Genomic DNA, 24791 nt, shown 5'->3' with positions numbered 1-24791 from the left:
CCTACTAAACAAAAATGGAACCTAGAGACACTATCAGAGTGTGAGAAGAAGAGAAGAAGCAACGGAAAATGAAATTAAACATTGGGAATCATCTGGGAGAAGTACATGATCAATTGCATATGGATAATTTTTATGTGAAGCAATTGTGGACACGACGACAAAAAAATAAATAAATAAATAAATAAAAATAAAAAAAATAAATAAACATTAGGTAATCTTAAATTGAAGATACAAAATTGATGACTTTTACTGAAATGTTTATTAGAATGAAATTAAATTATTTATGAAATAATAAATGCTTTCTCACACTGTATATTAGTAAATAACTTACATCAATACAAGAAAATTATTTATATACCATTAACAACATGAGAAATGTCAAAATTTTAAATTTGAATCCATACTGTGGCAAGAAAGGCCTGGTATAAAATTTGCAATTCTTGAGAGATTCTCTGCTTGATGTGGTCAAAATTATTAATTCCTTCACTTTAAACTTATTTTGACAATGATCCAGAGAAAGAAGTCTAGTGATATATGACCAGCATTTCTTATGGGTCTTTGGATACATCTATTTCTACAAATTATCAGCCTGGAGACAGAGAACTCAACAAGCCTTGCACAATTGTCAGGCAATGCTCCATCTTGTTGAAAAAAATTTTTTTTATTCTTAAATTACATATAACTCTCTATTCATAAAATACATTAACTGACAGAAGTTGTTTCTACTGCAAAACCTATTTAACTTCCATATTGTGCCCAATAAATTTTTTGAGGCCAGTTTTGTCTTAGTGCTTGTAGAGCAAATTTTATTGTGAGATAGTAATTGCACCAAGTCATTTTTTTTTTTTTTTTTAAGTAATTGTAAGCTTCTATTATGATTTTTTTAAGATTTGAGATTTTGAATGCTTGTGTGATTCCATGGCAGGAAACAGAAAAGAGATCAATTTTTCTGAAAGAAAGATTATCACAGATCTCTGTAGAATGTGGAAAATCTCTTAAGCAATTGCTAAACCTTTTAACAGGAGAGATTCATAGATGAAAAAAGTTATCATGAACTACAAATCAAATGAACTTTTAATGTCCAAGCAAAGATCCGTTCGCCCGTTTGCACTGTTGCCTCAAGAATACTGCTTTGTAAAAATAAAACCAAGACTATCAGCTTCACAAACAGTTAAAAGTGTCGCTGAGAGATTAAAAAAAATGAGAGTTTAACCACAATTAAAGGAGAACTGAAAAAGCATGACTATCATGGCCAAGTTGCACGAAAGAAGACATTCATCTCTCGAGTGAAGAGGGCTAACAGAACGGGCTTTGTTAAAGAATGCTTAAATAAGACACACGAGTTTTGGGAAAAGGTAATATATTCAGATGAAGGAAAATTTTGTATTTTTGGCATCAAGGGAAGAAAATATATTTGGAGGAAACTCTGTAAGAGCTAAAGAAAAAAAATCTTTTTCTAACTATCAAGCAAGGTGAAAGAAGCATTATGGTTTGGGAGTGCATGGGAAGCAGTGAGTTGGTAAGCTGGAGTTTAGTGAATCAATAATGAACAAAATTGATTACTTGAACATATTGAAAAGAAATTTCAAGGCAAGTGCCAAGAAGCTTGGGGTGAATGATGATTTTTACTTTCAGCACGACAACGACCCCAAACACACAGCGCACTTTGTGAGGTCATGACTGCTCTACCATATGCCAAGCCAACTTTGTACACCACCCCAGTCCCCAGACTTAAGCCCAATAGAGCATTTGTGGGATTTACTCAAGCAAAAAATCACGGAGCATATAACAACATCCAAACAAATGCTCAAATCTGTCCTGGTAGAAGAGTGAAACAAAAAACTACTGAAGACACATGTAAGCTAGTTTAATCCACACCAAATAGGTTGGGAGAGCTTACAAAAAGAAGATACCTTACAAGGTATTAACTTTTAGATACACTCCATTACCATACAGGTTTTTTCCAATTTACACAGACTTTTGATCCACACTTGTGTTGTTCTAAGTTATGAATATTTGTATTATTTTATATAATGATCAGGTGTTTGTTGTTTGTACTATCTGAATTTAGGATATTAGAGGAATCAATACAAGTTGTACTGATTTAGAAAGACTCGATTTACTTAGTGATCATTGCATGAAAGATGTGTATTTCTCATATTTCTGCTATCAGGCAGGAGAGATACAGTTTGAGTTTTCACAGTACTTTCAGAGTACGTTTTTATTTAAAAAACTAAAGTATGAATTAGATGCATGAAAATGCAACGAATGTGGTATTACTATTTAAGTTTATTGATTTTCACTACAATTGTTTTAAGAACACGTACTTCCTTAAAACTCTTTGATTGTACCACATCTATATTTTAATTGGCTTGCTCGTAATACTAAAAGTCGGAGTTTCATTGACAAATTTCATTTTAGCCTAAATTTCAGTATATTTAATCGATGCAAAATCTATAATCTATTGTTAAACATCCGTAAATAATTTTACAAAATTTTAATTTTAATTTCCTTTGACTACCTTGAGAATATTCGTAGTTTTATTAATTTAATATATTGAAACATATTTTGCCTTTTCTACGAGTTTAAATATTGCATCAGCAGAGAGGACAGATTATGAATAAACATGACACTTACGTGCACTGAACGCCTAACACATGAGTAATTTCAAATCTTGAAAATAGTAAATAGTATGTTTGTTGCCAGATTTGACCATTTCAAAAACACAGCTGGAAATTATTTACTAAATTTATTATCTGTTTAGATCTAAATAATAAAGTTTTAGCTGTCTATAATTCAAAATAATAAAATTTTAGAAAGATAATTTAGCATTATATATTTCATACCTCCTTTTTTAATTTATGACATAAAATATTTTTAAGCTTTATAGGAAAACTGTGCTTCAACACAACGTCTGGAATTTGAGGCAGCTTTACTCAAGGTTGATAAGTAAATTGTGTTTAGCGTTTGAGTGGACGGGAGAGTACTGTCAATGTAGCTTAAATGATTTAATACGCGTATGTAATATGAAGAATGCTATAACTGCAACATTTAATACGGGTGAATACCATGGGTACAACGTCAAATATTCACCATTCCGTCGAAATTTATTAGCCTGTGCCTCATCACAAAATTATGGAATAGCTGGTAAATTTTGTCTGTTTAAATAAATTAGCTAAGCATAGCATGTGGGAAAATTTTTTTTTTTTTTTTTTTCTTTTTGTTTGTTTGTTGACGGAAATCATATGATTTGTTCTAAAAATATGCGAAGGATTTTGACCGATTTCTGTGACGATTAATTTGAAATGCTAATCATTCTAGCATCAGTATTATTTTCGTGTGTATAAAATATTTTAGGATATTTTTTCAGAAATCAAATGGGGATAACTATTATATTAATTTGATTATGATCCATGACCTAAAAATGCTGAATGAGTAATTTTGTTTTAAATTATTGAGTTTTTGCAGGGTAAAAATGTGCTTGTCAAAATGTAGATATGCAAACAAGTTGCCTTTTAAACTTGTAACATTTCCAATTTTTATACGTGTTTTATATGCACTGCATTGTATCAAAACGGTGACGTAGTGACATTTCATTCATGTACCTTAAAATTTCAATTTCCTTATTTATGTGTCGTATGTTTATTTTTGGATAGTTTTTGACCCCGTTTGTCTTAATTTTGTCGCCAAATATGGCGCCAACAACTGGGATTTTTAATTAAGTGTTTAATTTCATGTGAGATTTATGATGAATTTGTAAATTATTTCGATAGTAAGAAAGCTGTAATCTAAAATTTTAAATTGCATGTTCATATAACTTTTAGCATTTGTACTGTTGAATAATAATAATGATGGTCTGGAATTAAATAATTATGAACCATCAACAAATTTAATTTCACAGTGAATCTTGTATGGCCTCCCCCCTTCCATTTAGGTAATGTTACAATGAGAGAATTTAATTACATTGTTTGTAGAAATTTTGTAAAAGTATACCAAGCTATATTTTAGAAAATAAGCTAATTTTTTTCTTATGAAACAATAAACAATATTTTATTTTTATTTCATGGTCACCCTTTTGTAGCAGCAAACTTTTTTAAATTACTATTTTAATACAACGATTTTTAATGCCTTGCTAGCTTTTCTAGAGAAAGTGCAGAATCACCAACTGCTATGCGCATTTCTCAAAATCACTAATTTGAAAATAATTCAAAGAATTGCACAAACTCGGTGTCCATGCACACATTGACCTATTTTCACTTTAAAAAAATCACAGGATTGCACAAATTTGGCATAGCACTCTCCCTTGACTTTGTCCATATACGCACCGATACGTGCCATATGAAGTGGGTGATTCTGCATCAACTTGAAAATAACAAGTCAAAGAATTGCACAAACTTGATATCCATGTACACATCGACCTATTTTCACTTAAAAAGACATCAGAGAATTCTACAAACTTGGCATTGGACACTCCCTTAACTTTCTCCATGTACACATCGATACGTGCCGTACAAGTGGGTGATTCTACACTTTACCCACTTTTCTTACTAAATCTCAGTAGTTCATAATGAATTAGTCCTACTACTGGCAAAAACAATGAATTTAAATCAGTTGCAAAGTAGACAAAAGATTATATACAGGGCGATTCAAATTGTTTTTGCAAATTAAGAGGCGTGATAGTACTCATCCAGATGAGGAATAATTACCATAGAACATAGGGTCGCATTAAACTCTGAAAGGTAGAAAAGAGGAATATTATAATTCCAACCTAAACATACAATAGTGTTGGGAAAGCGAATGAATGAGACAGTTGTACAATCAGTTTAGTGAAAAACTCACAGAGAGTGCACAAAATGAATAAAACCAAAAACTTGGCGTTGGAGTGTTAATTCGAGTTCAGACTTTGATGGCAAACACTGGAATGCACTTTTTTGGTTGGAATGGACTCAACTTTGCAAACGATTGCAACAAGTTGATGATCTAAATTATCTATTAGGGCAAATTATCAAACTGTTACCTTGATATCAAGGTAGCAGTTTGATAACATCTGCTACCTTGATAACAAGGTAGCAGTTTTTTCTCCTTCGCCATCTTCTATCATGTCTCCTAGACTTGCTGTGCTGCGCTCATTCTGCTTGAAACACCCGTCTATGGGACAGGAAATTGGTTGATCTTTACATTATGGTAACTTGGCGATTTTTTGGCGAAAATTTGGCAACCAACTCTCCTACAGCAACCCTCTATTTTTTTTCCCCGCCGCCATTTTGTCTTCACGAAGTAAAGACATGTTTCTTTTCTTCTTATCTACTGAACACTTCTTCCAACAATCTACTAGCCGAATTACACTTATGCTAGAAATTTTATCAAACAAAACTGCTTTATCATGACAAATATTCACTGCAAAATTCGGAAAAAGTGCACAATACCATACTCCTTACGCGTTTTTCAAAATAACACATACACATAAACCATGTACACGCCGACTTATTTTTACTTAAAAAAACATCCCAGAATTGCACAAAAATGGCATTGCGCACACTCTTCACTATAGCCATGTACACTGCTTTTTTCTCATAAATTAGAAAAATTTCACGAAAATACATGACAATTTTCTCAATCTTTAAACCCGGTAAAAAGAACATATATGAAATTACCTGATCGCGAAAAAGTATTTACCCTTTACAAATATGAACATTTCCACATATAAAATAAATAAAATATCCAAAAACTTTTACCTCTAAATCATCTATTACATTATACACGTCACCAACGAATTCATACATGAAGCATTACAAATATTTATTATCAAATATTTAAATTATTTCCATGCACGTTTATTTCAACTTAAACGTATACCAAATTCCTACAAACATAAAATTCACAAAATAACTATCATTTCATTAAAATATAATTAAATTCAAAAACACTACTTAAAATATAAATGAGCACATACATTAAATTAATAAAAATTACCTTACAATCCTAATTACTTTAAACTAAATCATTGCTAATAACAATTTTCCCAATAATACCAAATTCCTTTCCACCTTACATTTAGAACAATGCATAAAAATAATATCCTCAAATAATTAAAAATACTAACTTACCTAATCTCCTTCAGAATCTTGATTACGTGGCGGATACACTTTTCTAATTCATTCAATAAAATTATTGAAAGATATTTTCTGCGAATTTTTCCTCCATACTTCCTCCGCTAAATAAAAAGCAAACTTCTCTTTATCACAATGCCTAAATACCCATTTCGAATTCACTTTACTTAGGCCATGAGATCCAAAAATTACACAACACTGTTTCACACAACACAGAATAAAGCTAAATACAAAATTTCCACATTTTTTCCCGATTTCCCCCCTTTTCCGATTAAAGAACCGTAATTCGTCCATTAATATCACATGACATATCCCATGATCTCTCATTTCCCTCACTCAAAATAATGCGTAATCGGAACTGAGTACTGCTCACATTATTACCAAAGTCCCAGGTAGTAACCTTTATCGCCTCCAAAATGTCGCCAAACTACCAGTTACCATATTGTAAAGATCAACCGGAAATTCTGACAGCCGGAACACAGCATGTACTTTTCATGCTAATCTTGGCATACAGCGGAAGTTGGAGTTAGCTGATAATATTCAGCTCTTGATTAGATAATTAACTTGTTGTAATTGTTTGTGAGGTTGAGACTTTGCGAACCAAAATTGTGCATTTGAGCGTTTGCCATCAAAGTCTGAGCTCGAATCAACACTCGAACGCCAAGTTTTCGGTTTTATTCGTTTTGTACACTTTCTGTGAGTTTTTCACTAAATTGATTGTGCAACTTTTGGTCTCGTTCATTCGCTCTCCCAACACTGTTATAGGTTCAAGTTGGAATTCTAATATTCTTCGGCTAATCTTTGGAATATGGTAACAGGTAGTTTGGCGACATTTTGGTAAGGCGATAAAGGTTACTAGCTAGGACTTTAGCAGTGTACATGGATAAAGTCAAGAGTGTGCGCAATGCCATTTTTGTGCAATTCTGGCATGTTTTTTTAAGTGAAAATAGGTCAACGTGTACATGGATACCGTGTATGTGCAATTCTTAAAAACGCGGCAAGCAGTGGGAGATTCTGCACTTTCTCCCAATTTCCCACCTAATTTTCGTCATGATTAAGGACTTTTGTTCCATAAAAGTTCTAGCATAAGCGTAATTCGGGTAGCATATTATCGGGAAAAAATGTTGAGTAAAAAAAAAAATTGCCGTTACTTCGTGGAAACAAAATGGCGTCCAAAACAAAATTAGCAGGTTGCTGTAGCAGGGTTGGTTGCCAAAAAATCGTCAAGTTACCATAATCCGAAGATTAACCTATTCTCCTTTTCTGCCTATCAGAGTGGACTGCGACCCTATGTTCTATGGTAATTATTGCTCATCTAGATGAGTGCTATCACCCCTCTTAATATGTGAGAACAATTTAGAATCACCCTGTATAGTAGTAGTTACTATTTGTATCACAGTGGTATATTATTTGAACTTATTTTTTAATCTTAATTGATCAAGATTGAATTAATTTTGGTTAGAGTAGAGAATGGTACCCCTTGTGTTATCTTGAAGTTTTTGTTTCATTTATCACCAAGTTGTTGTTTTTATGGTAGCCTAAGTAATTGAATGTTACCGTATTATGATGTAATCGGTTGCATGATTGTGGGAAATTTGTAATGGCTTTTATGCATGTTGGTTAGGAAGTATATTGCTTGTTTTGTCATTTAGACAGTAAAATGGCCGAATGTGGTAAGATTAATTTGAAGTTTCTGTATGATTTTGAAAGAAGGGGAAAAGAGCATTACTTGTCTGGTGTGTAAATGAAGGTTTACTTAGTAGCCATTATTAAATGTCCTGTTTGTATTAAGGAAATGCGTATAATTGAACATCGGACGATAACGGCGCTTATTAGGATATTTTGGACTCTTATTTTGTGAATTTATATGGCGATGCCAGTATACAGATTCTAGTTCAGATTTTTTTAGGAAATTTTTGGATGCTCTTAAGGAATTTTGTTTAACTGAAGATGTGGTTATTCATAAATAAGGTAAGTGGATATTTCCTTTGTGTAGTGCAAAGATGAATTTCCTTTTTTATATTATTTCATTGTTTGATTTAAATTGTAGTTTATTGAGATTATATATTTTTTCGTTGGCTGCTCCTTTGACTTTTTAAGTGAATGTAGTTCGAGGTGTACATGGACAAAGTCAAGGGGGTGCTCAATGCCTAGCTTGTGCAAGTCTCTGATGTTTTTTTAAGTGAAAATAGGTCAATGTGTACATGGATACCAAGTTTGTGTAACTCTTTGACTTGTTATTTTGGCTTTGTGTAGCCGAAATAACAAGAAATATCACCGCTACACAAGCCAAAATAACAAATCTAAGAATTGCACAAACTCAGTATCCATGTACCGCCAATTAATTTTCTTGAAAATCTTTGAAAGGTTAGTTCAAAATTATTTACTTTTATAGTCTATAATTAATTAACTTTTAGCAGCATTTTGTGCAGAAATAATTTTAATATCCTTTTGCTAAGAAAATTTTTACATCGATTCTGGTGACACAAATGGTGCGCACTTTTAAACGAGAGCACCACAGTTAACTGGTTGGTAAACAAATAAATATTAAGCATCCTCTTTTTTTTTTTTTTTTTTTTTTTTTTTTTTTTTTTTTTTTTGTAAATTCTGATACCTTTTAGATCATAAATACTTCATTATTTCATAAATCACGATTTCATATTTTCAATTTTATAATTTCTACATGTCATCGTACTAGATTTAATCTGATGATCTAATATCCAGAAAAATCTGGAATCGCTGAAGTCCCGATGAGTCCGGATTTCAGACTTTGTACTGTATATCAAAATGTATGGCTTAGCACTAATAATTTGAAAAACGTAAACTTTTTATCCTTCCTGTTCATTAACCCTCTAAGTGGCAAGGCCGTATATATACGGTCTAGAATATTTCTTGTGATAATTGTAAGAATGTATATATACATGCATATTAAAAATAGTAGTTTTGGGAAATTTGTGCTTTCTTAGCAAAAACCCTGGCTGCTCAGAGGGTTAATTAAACTTGTAGCAGGCTTATCTTTTCCATCTGCTCCCAATTCCTCATTCGTTCGGCCATCCCCCTAAATTAGTATAGAAACTGAAAAGATCCTAGTGTCTCTCCTTAGTACACTGTAGATCTCATCTTATACAATAGGACTTCTCTTTCACAGCCAATAGCAGACTTGCTCAGCAGTCAGGTTACTCCCTGACTGTTGAGCAAGTTTCGGGTCTTCACCGCTTCTTCAACTTTTTCAGGACTTCTCTTCAATATAATAATGGCCATGAACTCAGTAATTGCTATGAACTGTGCCATTACTTTTGAATATGTCAAAACTGCTATCTCTTCACGCCTCAACTGCTTACCGAATTATTATTTTCTATGAACTTGTACAATGCTATTTTCAACATTCGAAAAAAGATGCAATTACTATACTGGGATAGGGCTGTGCCAAGGATCCCACTACAACTGAATGTTAGTTCACCGAGGAAAAGTTAAGATTTAGGAAACAAAACTAAAAAACATTTTGTAAGTAGTAGGCTGTTATTCATGAATAGTGAAATATTTCAATCAGCCAGATGCTGAAAACTAAGAAGTTGATTAAGACTTAGACTCTTAAAACTGAAATTAAAAGTTAATTTAATAAGAATTCTTTCAAGAGATTAATAACTAGGAAAAAGTCGTACAAGGATTGTGAATCCATCAACATGGCATTGGTAAATTAAATGCAATAAGTAAAATTAATGTTTTTTATAATAAAAATTAAAATCTGTAGATCATGGTGTAATGTCTTTTTATAAAGATAAATGACAGTATTGTTTTGTTATCAGGGCCAGGTACAGAAATGTGTGCAGTGGGGATAAGAAACTGAAGCTTTTAAGAAAAAGGAAAAAGTTAAAGTCCTGCAGTTTCTTAAATTGGAATTTCCTTCCTTTGTTAGTAATGCTGATAGATTTTAGCAACCGAGAAGAATTTTAAAATTTAGCACCCTAAATATTTACCACTTTTGCATTTATATTGTATAATTTTTTTGGTAGTCCTTCACTTTTTTTCCCTTTTAGTTAAATACTCCAGGACACAGCTATGCTTTCAATAAGTTAATAAATTAACTGAACTGCCAGTGTGTTAAACTTGTGAAATGTTATTGTTTTGTAGGTACCTTATTTAGGCAGATTATATACACTTTTAATTTTAAAAATGAAATTGTACCTTTTTAACTTTTAATTGCTGTGCTTTTTTCTTAATGAAATTTTATGTTAATGTTCACCTATCGTAAAATAGTATTTTAGTTTTTAAATTTTTATTTAGGTCGAGGTCAGCTATTTGTTTTAGATGTTGAAAGCCAAGATGTTAGGTGTGTGGCCATAAGAGAATGGACAGATGGTTTATTTGATGTCACTTGGAGTGAAGTAAATCCACAACTGTTAGTGACAAGTTGTGGTGATGGTTCCATACAGTTATGGGATTATATTTCTTCTATTGTAAGTTTAGTTTATTTCATTTAATTCCATTTAACAAATTTATGTATGTAATTTTCCCTTCCACTTGAATTAATCATTCTTAATTAAAATTAAATTATCATCAATGAGAAGAATCTCATTTTGACAAAATTCTATTTAACTGAACAGCAGTCCATCATTAAGAAGGTTTTTTTTTTTTTTTTTTAGTTCTAAACTTTCTATAAATAAACATCTGTTTCATTTTCTTCAAATATAATAATAGATTTTGCAAACGTGGACTTTTAAAAATCATTGTTACCAAATGCATAATTTTATTTATCTTTAGAAAAAAGTCATAAATTTGTCAATTAAGGAGATTTTCATAGGTAGAACTGCCTTTTTCAGTAGTATATTTCTCTCCTTTGTGTAATTTTCTCTGCAGTTTTTTCAGCAAATTATTTAACGTGTTGCATTTATCTTTTTGCCATCACTTCAGAAATAGTATGCACTATATATTTTCTCCTTTTCATGCAATAAAATTAGAAGGAAAATTGAAAACATAAAGGTAAGTACGTTAATTGGCTACCATAATGCATTGCTGTAATTTGCTAAGAAAACATGTTTATGACTAGTGTATCATGAAATTAGAAATGTATTTTCTGTCAAAAGAAACAGAATACTGTTACTGCCCTATTTGCTGAATTTTAAAGTGCAATCAAAAACAATTTGAACAAATGTAATCTTGTCTGCTGCAGCAAATTTTCTTATATCCTTTTTTTTTGGGGGGGGGGTCCAAAGGGCCAGTTTGCCCAGAAGGACTATTAATTTCATTTGGGCATTTTGTGCTGATTCATTATAAACAGCAAATCATTTTTAAAATTGTTGCCACCAAATATTAGACCCCTTGTATTATATTGTATAATGAAGAGTCTGCATAAATGTATGTATGTTTCTTGCGTAGTGATAAAACAACAGTACCTAGAGCCATCAAATTTTAAATAACGTATGTCTCCACCAAAATATGGGCATCTGGAAGCCCAAATTTGGAATTTGTTTTCTTATCTATTTCATATTTTGTAAAGCATTTATGAGCTTTTGATTAAGTATCTCAACTATTTCAAAGCAAGCAATGGCAACACTGTACCGGGGGGGGGGATTTGTCTCCAGCGCACGAGGCTGTGTATTGGAAATTTTATGCTCTTTTCAAATTATTTTGTAATATTGCTGTTGAATGGAATTTTGTGGTTTAAGTGTGAAGAACATGAAATAAAGTTAACACACAAAATGTTAAGAAGTTGGTTCTTTGGGCGCAATATAAAATCTGAAAGTTTTCAGTTTTTTTATCTTTATTTTGTTTCATTTATTTACTTTTAAGAAAGAGGGGGAAAAAATTTAGAGCCTCACAGATATTTAAAAAAAGTGAAGCATTTACACAAAATAGAGATCTTGAATAGTTTGTATTGCACTTGGCATAGTCAATTTTTTTAATAATAAAATATTTCAGTAATGCTATAGTTTATGAATTTCTCATTGATTGACTGTATTTTCCTAAAAAATGTGTTACTGAAATTGTTAATCAAACTTTTTGTCATATGCTTAAAAACAGTTCCAGGTCAAATTATGGGTTATTTATGTGTGTTTGTGCATAATACAAGTCTTGCATTTATGAAAAGCTTGTATAAATATACAGTAATATTCACTTTCCATGGTAGATGTAATCTTTAAAGATAGCTTCTTAAATATAAATTTAACAGTATTTCGTATTCTGAAAAATATTTCCAATTGCTGCTGTAGCTTTGTCTACATGCAAGTTTGCAATGTAATAAACAGTGTAAATTAATATGAATTATTTGTTGAACTCTTAAAGTCAATGCAAATTTTTATTACCAAAATAACCAATGGAAATATATTAGATGTAGTTTAATTTATTAATATATTATTCATGGTGCAATTTGATACAGTAAGTATTGCTTGGTATAATTATTATTAATGTTATCATTCATGTGCTCATATGTAAAACACTAAAATTTCATCACCTATTATAATCCACTAAGTGGTTATTATGATCAGAATATTATGGAATAAATTTTTTCAATGAAAGTAAAGTCACCAAAGGGCCAAGCAACTGGACTTTGATTTTAAACCAACCATGAACCTGTTTTCCCAGTTTGATGAAGGTTAACTGGAATAACTTGTTTAAGGAAAAAAGATTTCCGTATTGCCTTCGTTTTATGAATCAAAGTGTCTTTTTGTGTGTGATTTATTTGTGCATTTTGTTAAATGTTCTGTTCTAAGAACAGTACACTTTTTTTATTTAATATAATGTAAATATATATATATATATATATAAGAAAAGCACAATTTTGGAAGCACCAATGTAAGAACGCTTAGACATAAAAGCGTAGACTTGATACTTTAGAGCGTCCATCTATTTTGAAGAAGAAGCAGTTGAGCCATATTAAATTCCATATTTATTTCAACTCACATTTGTGGCCACAATTCACTTGGCACTTCAATCGTGCCTATTTCCAGAACATTTACAATTTTGACACTATGATGATAGAAGCGATCATAGCAGAACATAGATGATTACAGCAGCATCTTGCCAGGATGAAAGTGTCGCAGTAGTAATACAGAGGAACAATGGAGGGACTAAAAAAGTTTTGGCTTACAATTACTTTGATTGGGCAAGAGATATCTGCAGTATGCGCTATGTAGGATCGCATGATTAATTTGAATGATGAAGTTTAAACTTATAAGTGCCATTTCTAAGACAGAAAGAGGAAGTCTCTAAATTAAATTAAAAATGAGAGGTTATAGCCAATTAACATTAGAAGTTTGCTTTCATATTTTTTATCTTGCATGTTCTCCTCTTCAAAAAAGAAAAAGGCATAGCGATAGAGAAGCCTTTTTAAGAGAAATAAAGGCATTAAAGCAGCAAAACCTGAGAAATATTTTAAAAATACGAAACATAAAATTAACTTTTGAACAATTAAAAAATATAAGTTGTAGAATTTTGAATTTAGTAATGATTATAAGCACTATATTCTTTTGACACAATTGTACATTTTTAAAGTCCTATTAAGATTTGAGTCCAATGTGTAAAAAGTTCTTGTTTCTGGGACATTCACATCACAATTTTGATACTTCAGAGAAGGATTTCAAAAACATTTTACACACAATATCACAATTATAAAAATTTTATGTAACCATTAATTATTATGAATAATTATAAATCTTGAAATTTTACACCATACTAATTTTAACATTTATAAGTAATACTTTACCATTTTTAACAGCATGATTGAAATTATCGTTTTTACTTTTACATTTTATAATTGTCTTATTTTACACAAACTGGAAGATCCGACAGCTTTCTCGTAGTACACACATATCCAGCTATTTGGGCATCACCACTTTAACGAACTCATGTACTAAATTTTCATGAATGGTTAAGGGTTGCTTTTGGCAGTTGCTTATAAAGGCCTCCATTCCTTGTTTAAGGGCAACTGGCCTTTTGAACTGCACTATACATTCCGTTAGATTAAAAAAAAATTCACACTCTATTATATGAAAAAATAAAAATCTTATATAAGAATTAAATAAAGTGGGAGCTTTCAAAGTTTATATTATATTAGGAGGGTAAAAGAAACAATTATGCAGAGGTAAAATAGGACTGTATTTCTGAACTAATACTCCCTCGACATACTTTATGTGTAACGTACCATTATTGATAATTATAACATTTATTTATAATAATTCCAAACAAATTTTAATACATTTTACTCTTAATTAAATTCTCATACAAATTTTATTACGATTATTCAGTTTCTTAAATCTGTGGTATTTGTATATTAATTACTAATAACAATAAATAATACTTACTAATAAATTTGACTTACTAATAACAATAAAATTTAATAATCTTCCCTGAATAGAATCTTAGACTACTTATACATTTTAATTTGGAACTAAAGAAATTAACCACACTTTGATAGCACTTTTGGTAATATTTCACTTCCCAAATAAGATAAGCACTTTTGAAAATGCCATTAACACCCTTTCATAGTGGTTGAAAAACACATTGCCGATAACGCTGTAAAAAATAAATTTTTGCAAACCATAGTTCAACATTACAGTAACCTTGGCCTGATTCGGGATTCCAATTGTGATGAACATTTTATTTTATCTATTATTTATACAGTCAAAAGTCGTTAATCCGGACTTGTCGGGATTTTGGCGATTCCGGATTATCGATTTTTCCGGATTATAGATCATCAGTTTAAATCTCGTAAGAGGACATGCAGAAATTCTAAAATTAAAAATATGAAACCGTAATTTATGAAATAAAGAACAATTATGATCTAAAGGGTATCAAAATTTGTAAAAAGAAAAAGCTTAATATTTATTTGTTTACTTTATTAAACATTTCTTTCAATGTAAGTTGTTTAAGTTTTGCTTCGTTTCATGTGATAATATTTTCTCTTTAATTCTATTAAACAGACATAATTTCTTGTTCAGTTACAAAGTTCCGCTGTTCAAGTCCTATAATTGCTGTGTCGAGAACACCGACTAATTTGTCAATCGAAATTTTTTCGTTTTCAATAACCTCTGTCACTTTCTTCGCTATCGGAAGCGAATTATAATGACGAGGAACTTGTTTTAAATCATATCAAAGACGGAGCACATCGAGATGAAATACTAATTTGGTAAGGAATTATAAGCCAAATAAAATAAAGAACATCTGCCCTGAAGATAAGGATAGTGCTGACAGATCAACTTCCAATTCATTACGTGCCCGCTGTGGCATTCCCCACGCCAAGCAGCGTGAAATTGATAAACAGATTTCGGATTTCAAAACATACTTTCGCTTTAGATCCTTTACATATTAACAAATATATTATCGGAAATTCTATTTGATATAATCGAAAGTTTAAGCTTACTTTTATAAAATTGCTCTTACAGTCTGCAAAAAATAATAAGCCGGATCCAATTCGAAAATTAAGGAACAACGCAATCATCAACATTAACTGAAATAGATAATTAGATAATTTTAGCTTATGCGTCCATTATACATAAAACGCGCACGCGAAAACGTATTCTGCACTTGTGCACACTCATATGCGCAGTCGTAAAAGGTCTTACGTGCACGCGTAAACACGGCGCATGCGCAGAAAGTTTTTAGTTTTGATGTCCGGATTATAGATCATTCCGAATTATGGGTGTCCGAATTAACGACTTTTGACTGTATATCAATGATTGATTGGTTGCAATATAAACTCTGCATTAAGAGTTCCACACACTTTTTCTGAAGAAGATTGCACTTTGATGACACGACATGATTGATTTGATTATGAATGCATCACAAACTTCCATTAAAATTTTCTGTGAAAATGGACTTTTCCCATAATTCACTGTGAACTTGAAATACCCAAGACACTTATTTGATTTTACCTTTTGCAGATACTATTTTACAGAAATACAGCTCAGGAATAAATGTTCCATTGAGGTTAATAGCACATAATCCTAATCCTGTCGACTAAAAATGTGAAAATTTGAAAGCAAACTTTCTAATTTTAATTGGCTATAACCTATTTTATTTTTTATTTAATTTTGGGGACTTCCTTTCTCTGTCTTAAAAATGATGCCATAAGTTTAGCCAATTAAAATTAGAAGTTTGCATTCATGTATTTTATTCTACATACATATATATAATCATTAATTGCTTTACTCTTTTTTTTTAATTATTGAGATAGATGAAAAATATGTCAGCTAAGGAATAAAAGTTGATGTTTTAGGCTGCTGTGACCAACTCCCAGAAATAAGTCACTATAAATATGTTGTTCAGTTAACTTCTTAGCTGCTCCTATGTGAGATTCTAAGGGATCATGAAGAAATTTTTCAGAAATTATGTTGTGCAGTTTCATCTGCTAGAAGGTCCATGGTAGAGTAACTAACTAAATTTTACCCCTGCCTGTTCAACTAAGAACATTCAGGGTCCGGCTAATTCAGCCAGAATAGTCACACGAAGATGACCTTTGACACACCTACCAGGCCCTGGGTCCCACATCCCCAAGTTATCCAGTAATTTAAAGCTCCCTCTGCTAAACTGCTAAGCTGACCCATCACTAAACACAAACCAGTCAAGACCACCGTCTCAACTGGACCAAGACCACAGTGGGGTGGATGATGACCTTGGAGCGATGACTGGCCGTTGATTGAAGCTACCTGCCAGTACTACACAGGATGCCCCTCTCCTTAGGCTTTATATGGAATACCAAGGACTGCAGTGACCAGACTCTCAATGGTCCAGTTTGCTATTTGGCTACCAATACCCTGGTGGAGGGGACTGACATCTTCCAGCCCATGAAGAGTAAGCATAGGCTCACCCCATGGACCATCGGGAACCACCAAGTTCGAAAATTATATACCCCCATGGCCGAGACTGCCTAGGTACAGATTCTAGCCATCCTTCACAGAGTACTCTACGTCGACCCCCAGAGGGCGTGTTAGAGGAAATAACTATTGAGGTGGTGGAGATTCTCAACTGGGTGAATTAGGGAGCAAAGGATGTATTTCTTGTGTTCTTCTAATCACTCACATGCTTTCTTAGCTGTGTGGCATGTCACGTTACCATGCTGGAAGATGGCACAATTCAGGGGGGATCTGCATATATAGATGTAGATGGTCCGAGAGGATTTATGGATATTTAACCCTTTGGGTACATTTGACAACTTAGACTTGTTATGCCTAAGTTATGGATAATGAATCTTAATCATCATTCAACCTAGGATAAAATTAGACATGTACATTCTTGTTCATGGCAAAAGTGATTGTTATCAGTTATAAGATTTAAGTGTTTTCCAGTACTTCAGTGAATGCTGTTTGTGACATTGAAGTCAACAGAAAAAAATTTTCAAATAAATCCGTACCCTAAGGCTTAATGTGATCCATAATGCCATCCACAATAATGAGTAGACCTAGAGAATATGACAAAAACATTACTCAGCTATCTTTGTGAGCTTGCATTCTTCAACAAATTGTAGAAGGGTATTTGATCTTCAATGTTTATCGGCATATGCACCGATGTCCATCAGTTCAGTAAAGCAAAAAATTTCATTCATCAGAAGAGATAGCCTTTTGCCAGTCAGTGAAGGTGTGATGTTGGTATTGTCATGCAAATTCCAGCCTTTTCTGTCAATGAACAGTTATTAGCTTAGGGGCCCTTTATCTGTTACTGAGCCCTAGACACAGCAAGATTTGAGGAAATGATAATTTTGGAAACTCCTGACTCATGTGGTCAGTAAATTGTTCTTATGTTGCATGTCAATCAGCACAAATGCACTACTGCAGCCCCCATTCACCTCTCCAATTTATGGCTCATGGTGCTTCACACTTTTTATAGTTCTGTTTTGCCATTCATAATATGCTTTCGCCACAGCATCATTCAAGCAGCTCACAAACTGTACAGTTTCTGAAATGGCCCAAAAGCTAGTAATTATTCCTTTTTGTAAGTGTAATAAATCACCCTGTTTATTCAAGACAGTACCAAATGAAATGTTTAATGACTGCCTATGATTCACTATATACCACCAGATATGTTTCTGATGCAACCCATATGCCACCATCTACATTTAATGCTAGCATCAAATGCAGAAAGTGTCACGTTAATACATAGCGTATTCGGAAACTAAGTTCATGCTAGCGCCATCGCAGCGCTGTGGTAGGTGTCCTGCGCATGCACACTAGTCTTTCTTGTTCACTGACTTTCAATTGTCGCCATTTTGGTTTCTCTATGTTGTGTTTTCAGTTTGCTGTGCACATTCAAAATGTTTAAGACATTAGTTCTCCTGCTGACTGTGAGATTCGTGCCGTGATTAAATTTTTGAATGCAAGGAATGTTAAACCGGCCGAAGTTTATCGTCAAGTGACAGAAGTTTACGGTGAATACGCGATAAGTGATGGAATGGTGAGAAAGTGGGTGAGAATGTTTAATGCAGGTCGAACAAATGTTCACGTCGAGGCTCTGAGTGGTCGGCCTTCTGTTGTCACCGATGATTTCGTAAGGAAAGTTGATGAAGCAATTCATGAGAACAGACGCTTCACAATGACAACTCTTTCAGAGGCATTTCCACAAATTTCATGTACTGTTTTGTTCGAAATTGTGTCTGACTGCTTGAATTATCGCAAACTGTGTTCCCGATGGGTTCCAAAAATGCTCACTGATGTTCACAAAACAAAGCGACTTGGTAGTGCCCTGACATTTCTCACGCGTTACAGTGATGAGGGAGAAAACTTTTTAAACCAAATTGTGACAGGTGATGAAATTTGGGTGTGTCATTTCACACCAGAATCGAAACAACAATCAATGGAGTGGAGACAGACTCATTCTCCGAAAAAACAAAAGTTCAAAGTGACAATGTCATCACAAAAAATCTTGTGCACTGTCTTCTGGGATAGGAAAGGCGTTTTGCTTACTGAATTTCTTCCCAGAGGTGAAGCCATTAATGCGGCACGATATTGTGAGACTTTAACAAAACTAAGGCGTGCTGTTCAAAACAAACGAAGAGGAATGCTCAGTAAAGGAATTGTGTTGCTCCATGACAATGCTCGGCCCCATACTGCTGGTGTCACTCAATCGTTAATTCGACAGTTTCATTGGGAGCAGTTCGATCACCCGCCGTACAGCCCGAACTTGGCGCTGTCCGACTATCACTTGTTCCTGCACATGAAGCGCGAGCTTGGTGGCAAGCGCTTTGGATCTGACGATGACACAGAAAATGCTGTGGAGTCGTGGTTATTGAAACTGGCGGGAAGTTTCTTTGACGATGGTATACAAAAACTGGTCACCCGCTATAACAAGTGTTTGATCATTAGCAGAAACTATGTTGAAAAATAGTTTAAGACGTATTTTCATGTAAAAATAAAATTGGATTCGAAAAAATTGTTTTACTATTTTTTTTTTTTTAACGGTACATAGTTTCCGAATACGCCTGGTATTTAATTATATGTAAAATATCACTCCTTCCCCTAAAAAGGTTACTCCAAGTATGTAGATAAGGGTAATTAAAATTGTATAGAAAATCAAAAGTATTTAAATTAGTAATGTAACAGTGCTATAGAAGAATAAAATATAATAAAATAAGTTCAAAATTTAGTTTTTCTTTATTTTTTGACATTTCCCCCCCCCCCGTGGTTTTGCTGCAGAAGAAACTTGCTACTAGTTATTGAATTTTCTAGGCAGATGTACGATCTAGAGAAGAACATACTAATTTAGCTGTAAGACTGAAAGTTCTCAGAATTTTAGTAGCGAACCAAAAATGACTTTAGAAAATTCAAAAATAAAATGTTTAATCAAAGTGTATTCACAGTAGTTATAATTGTTAACAAGGTATAATATATAATAAAATAAACAAGGTATAATGCTATATAAGGTATAAAGCTATGTAATGAATGTTTGAAAAAGTGTGTATTTTGTAATAGAATCATGAAATTTTCGAATTCTGAAATGTCATGAAAAGTAAATTTAAAAAAAAAGGGTAATCAATGTTTTTGCTATTTTTCAAATTACCACTCAGTGCATTTCCGTAAAACTAACCTCAACCCGTGCAGACACTGCAATAATTCATCATTATTTCCTATGGGTAAATTACCATAAATTAACAGAAGAGGAATTAGGAGAAGTGAGTTCGAATGTGGTTAAGGTAGTGCAGTTGTGGGTCAGAGGGCAGAGCTTTACTGCACTTATTGCATGTTCCAGAGAAAATATAAACTATATCAAGTGTTAACACATTCGCTGCTAGCCACGAGTTATCTCGTAGGTCGCTTGGCAGTGAATGTGTTAAATTAAAGCTGGTGATCTTGGATTGCTGTAACCAATATGTAATCCCTTCTCTTGGAATTAAAACATATGGAAAGGAGAAGTTGTATTGTGTATGCTTTTGGATAGAGGAAATCCACTGTGTCAAGAAATTAATGTAGCATAGGAATGAGCCTTAGAAATTTATTTAGATGCAGTGTTTGTGGAAATGATTATGGAGGTATCCATTGCAAATCCTAGGGAAAGCATTTATGATGAAAAAAGAGGATTTATTTTTAGCTGATGCATGCAGTGATTACAAAAAGTATGGAGTATTTTAACAGAGCAGTTAACTTCTCAGACATCAGTAAAGAAGCAAAAATAGAAAAATTAAATAATAAGGTGCTTACACCCTGTTTTTGAACTTAACCTGTGGGAAGTACATAATAATGCTAAGAATAAAATTTGCCCAGGAATAATATCGACAAATTTTTTATTGTCACAGATGTTCAAATGTTGTAGAATTTGAAATTTTTAGAAATAAAATATTTTGGTGTCACTTACAGATATTAGTTTAAGGAAACAACTTTAGCATAATATGAACTTTATAAATGAAAGATTCCCAACTCATTGCCATGAGAAACCAAGCACAATTAATGAATAACGCAGGGTTCGTATGGTCCTTAATAGTCCTTAAAAGTCGTTAATTTTGGCCAAAATCTGCAGAAGGCCCTTAATTTTAATCATCTGAAATTTCTGTCTGTTTTTACGACTGCCATTTTGAGTGCGAGTTAGCATTTTGAAGGAATAGTTTTGGCGATTCACTGACATATATGGTTACCTTTTGAATGGGTTATAATTTGTTCCTATTTCTAATGTAAACAGTGGCATACTCGAGTTTCTAAGCAAGAAGTGAAACATAAGCATTTCGAAATTCATTTTTCCTAATAAAGAGCTCTTACACAACTTTTCGCTTTTCGGAATGGGAATTCTTTTATTAAATGGTTCTAAATTTGGTGACTTATCAACATTTTGGCGATTTTTGAGTTTTTATTGAAAATTTTTAATTCCGAGATCTGGGAATTTTTCGACAGTATTTTTTGAAACATTGTAACATTGATAAATTTCATTAAAATAATGGTAATGTATTGAAATTATATTTAAAAAAAAAAAAACATTAAAATAAAGAATTTCTTACATTTATTTTCTCTGTCATATTATAAAGTTTTATTATTATAAATTATTTTCAATCTGAAAAATAAACAAGGTATAATGCTATACAGTTTACCAAACAGTTCTTAGCAAGAGCAAATTTAGCTATGTAATTAATTAAAAATGTCTTCTTCCTGATTTTTTCGTAGTAAGAGTTTTTCCCATGTAATTTTCTCAGAATATTCAGAGTTCTCAGATTATGCATCAGTTTTCTCTATAAAATTAATTTTACACTTTTTTCCTCTTTTTTTTCCCAATATATTTATGGCTTTTTGCTGTTACAGAATTGGTAGGGATAATTTTTCTTTAGGATTTTAGACATTGAAGCCTGGAAAGTTGAGGAGGATTTGAAGGCTAGATTTATAGACCCATGATTCTAAAAAATTAAAGAACTATGTGACAAAATGAAAAATGTCTCCATGGTATTAACACACAATGGATGTATTGTACAGAAAGTTTGCGATGAATTTCGTACTTTTTGGAGAAGGTCTGGAAGAACAATGAAAACATAATATTTGAATGTTTTACTTCTAATATTAGAATCTTTATCTTAACATGTTTATCTTCCTCTTATTTTCTCTACTTTTCATTAGACACAAGCATGGAAAATATCAAAAAATGCTTCTAGTCTTATCACATGGACAGGCGTGGAATAAAAAAATTGAAAACTTACAATTTAAAAAATTAATCTAATATGTTTTAATGCAGCACACACAGAGCTAGAGCTAGGGATTTTTCTACCTGTTGCAATCTCTGTGGATCCTAAATTCTGCTGCCTAGTGCCTTTCTAAATTTTGCTTCCAATGCCTGCTCTAAATTCTAAAAGTTTTGTCATTTCTAGATTTTTTTTTCTTGGTGTGTCACTAAATTCTTAAAATTCTGCCACACCAGCTCTGTAACCGACCTTTACCATATATTTTTTATATTTCTTCTGAATGTTCACATTACTAAAGAAGTAAAAGTAGCAGCTTTTTGTATACATTCTAAATGCATTTTTTTTTTTTTTTTTTTTTTTTTTTTTTAGAATAACTGAAATCCTTATTTAAATTCGAAAATTCTAAAATGGAAAGGAATCATGTTGAAGAAACTGAATACATAAAGAAAATTATTCTTCAAAGATATGTACAGTTATTATTATGTAAATTACCTTGTTGTTTATGATTTCAATCTTTACTATAATTTCCCATTTCTGTTTCTTCATATGATAGAGTTATTGAGCCAGCTTAAATTAAAATTAAATTGTATAGTCTTTGACCACTAAGTACACATGCATCATAATGATCTCTTTCTATACACAATAAATGGCCACTAGGCCCCATTTTTAGTTTGAATTTAACTGTTCTTGTTTATTTATATCACCATGAGCTGTAATTGATTTTGTTAGCATCAGAACATGCCTGCCATGTTCTTTTTAAATATGAGACTTATTTAAACTTTTGTCTGACATTGTATTTACTTTCAGACATGATTTGCTTCACGTTTGTCAGGGGGTTTTGGACTATTTAACTTTTAACAGATCAAGTAAACCCTCATAGGACATTGTGGAAAGGTTGACAAGTTAGGAGATAAAGTACCCCAAAACTAGTGAGAACACTAGGTTTGCATATTGAGACAAATTTATGATTGTTAGAAAAGATGCTTAAAGAGAAGTAAATCGATATAAATTAGCCAAAATGTGTGGGAAGGCTTAATTAAAAAGACGCATAAATATTTTGTTGAGTGTTCTTGTTACAAAACACTTATGATTTGTAGCATTTAATCTGTAATTATCCTAATACAGTACAAAGTCTTTAATTCGGAATGATCTATAATCCAGATCTCAAAGCTACAAACTTTCTGTGAATGCAAACACATAAAGCGTTAATGCATGCGCATAATACGTTTACGCATGAGCGTTTAATGTATAACGGACAGTATAAGTTAGGCTAAAATTATCTAATTATCTATTTCAGTTAATGTTGCAGATTGCGTTGTTCCTTAATCTTCTAATTGAATCCGGCATATTATTTTTCGCAGACTGTTAGAGCAATTTTATAAAACGTAAGCTTGAACTTTCGATTAAGTCAAAAAGAGTTTCCTATTCTGCAGCTGCCAAAGGATCTACAAAGCGAAAGCATGTTTAGATGTCCATCAAACAAAAGGTGGAATTGCTGCAAAAAAATGGATAAAGGCATATCCTTTGTTTCTCTAACCATTCTGAAATCTGTTTATCAATTTCAGGCTGCTCTGCTGGAGGGAAACGTCGTGAACACAGTGAACTGGAAGTTGACCTGTCAGCACTATCCTCATCTTCAGGGCAGATGTTTTTATTTTATTCGGCTTATAATTCCTTACTAAATGTAGTATTTCATCTCGATGTACTCCGTCTTTGATATGATTTAAATCAAATAGTTTTCTGGTTGCAATTTTCTAATTTCGACTATGCGTAATGTATGCTTTACGCATGCGCGTGTTGATAGAAATATTTAATAAAGTAAACAAATAAATATTAAGCTCTTTTTTTTTTTTTTTTTTTTTTTTTATTTGTAAATTTTGATACTCTTTAGATCATAATTGCTCTTTATTTCTTAAATTACGGTTTCATAATTTCTGCATGCATCTTACCAGATTTAAACTGATGATCTATAATCCGGAATTGCCGAAGTCCCGATGAGTATTTATTAATTAAAACTGAACTTTTGTGCAATTAGAATCTGTGATTTTGTTTCTGCAAAACTTGTTAATGTTTATAAAACTGAAATAATAATAAAACATAACTCTAATAAACCATTTTTGAAAGCTTTTGTTTGTATTCTCAGTCTAATTGTTATTTTTAAATTATGTGCAATTATTTGTATTATGATGTGCAATTATTTATGTGCTGTATATTATATAGAATGTAAGAGATCAATGAAAACCCCATTGTTTTAAAGGGCTTGTTGCATGAAAAGGATTCAGAATCACTCTTGTAGTGTTTCATGTTGCATGTTTGAGAACTGATTAAAATACTACAGTACAAAGTCCATAATCCGGACTCGTCAGGACTTCGGCGATTCCGGATTAGGGGTTTTTTTCGGATTATAGATCATCAATTTAAATCTGGTAAGATAGCATGCAGAAATTATACAATTAAAAAATATGAAATCGTAATTTATGAAATAAAGAGCAGTTATGATCTAAAGCAGTGGTTCTTAACCGGGAGGGTGAGGGAATGTATTTTTGGGGGTGCGGGAGAAGCCTCTACCTAACCATAAAAATTATTAAATTTCTTATAAT

At 32.3% G+C, this 24791-nt stretch overlaps 2 protein-coding genes across 3 annotated transcripts in view; one reads left to right on the top strand and one right to left on the bottom strand.

Moving 5' to 3' along the window:
- The window catches only part of LOC118183561 (uncharacterized), a 130795-nt gene extending 128118 nt beyond the window's left edge, over window positions 1-2677 (bottom strand). Inside the window, exon 1 of the mRNA XM_035353155.2 lies at window positions 2638-2677. The gene's annotated coding sequence lies outside the window, so the exon portion shown is untranslated. The remainder of the gene's footprint in view (window positions 1-2637) is intronic.
- A 241-nt stretch (window positions 2678-2918) lies between these two features.
- Window positions 2919-24791, top strand: part of Pex7 (peroxisomal biogenesis factor 7) — a 42635-nt gene continuing 20762 nt past the window's right edge. For both annotated transcript variants that reach the window (XM_035353157.2, XM_035353156.2), the window contains exons 1-2: window positions 2919-3147; window positions 10395-10567. In XM_035353157.2, coding sequence (XP_035209048.1) covers window positions 3027-3147; window positions 10395-10567 — 294 coding nt within the window. In that variant the 5' untranslated portion in view covers window positions 2919-3026. The remainder of the gene's footprint in view (window positions 3148-10394; window positions 10568-24791) is intronic.

The sequence above is a fragment of the Stegodyphus dumicola genome, chromosome 11 (genome assembly GCF_044657685.1).
Source record: "Stegodyphus dumicola isolate Sdum_Otavi_A_Nest chromosome 11, ASM4465768v1".
NCBI lineage: Eukaryota > Metazoa > Arthropoda > Arachnida > Araneae > Eresidae > Stegodyphus > Stegodyphus dumicola.
This window is presented reverse-complemented; position numbering and strand designations above follow the sequence as displayed.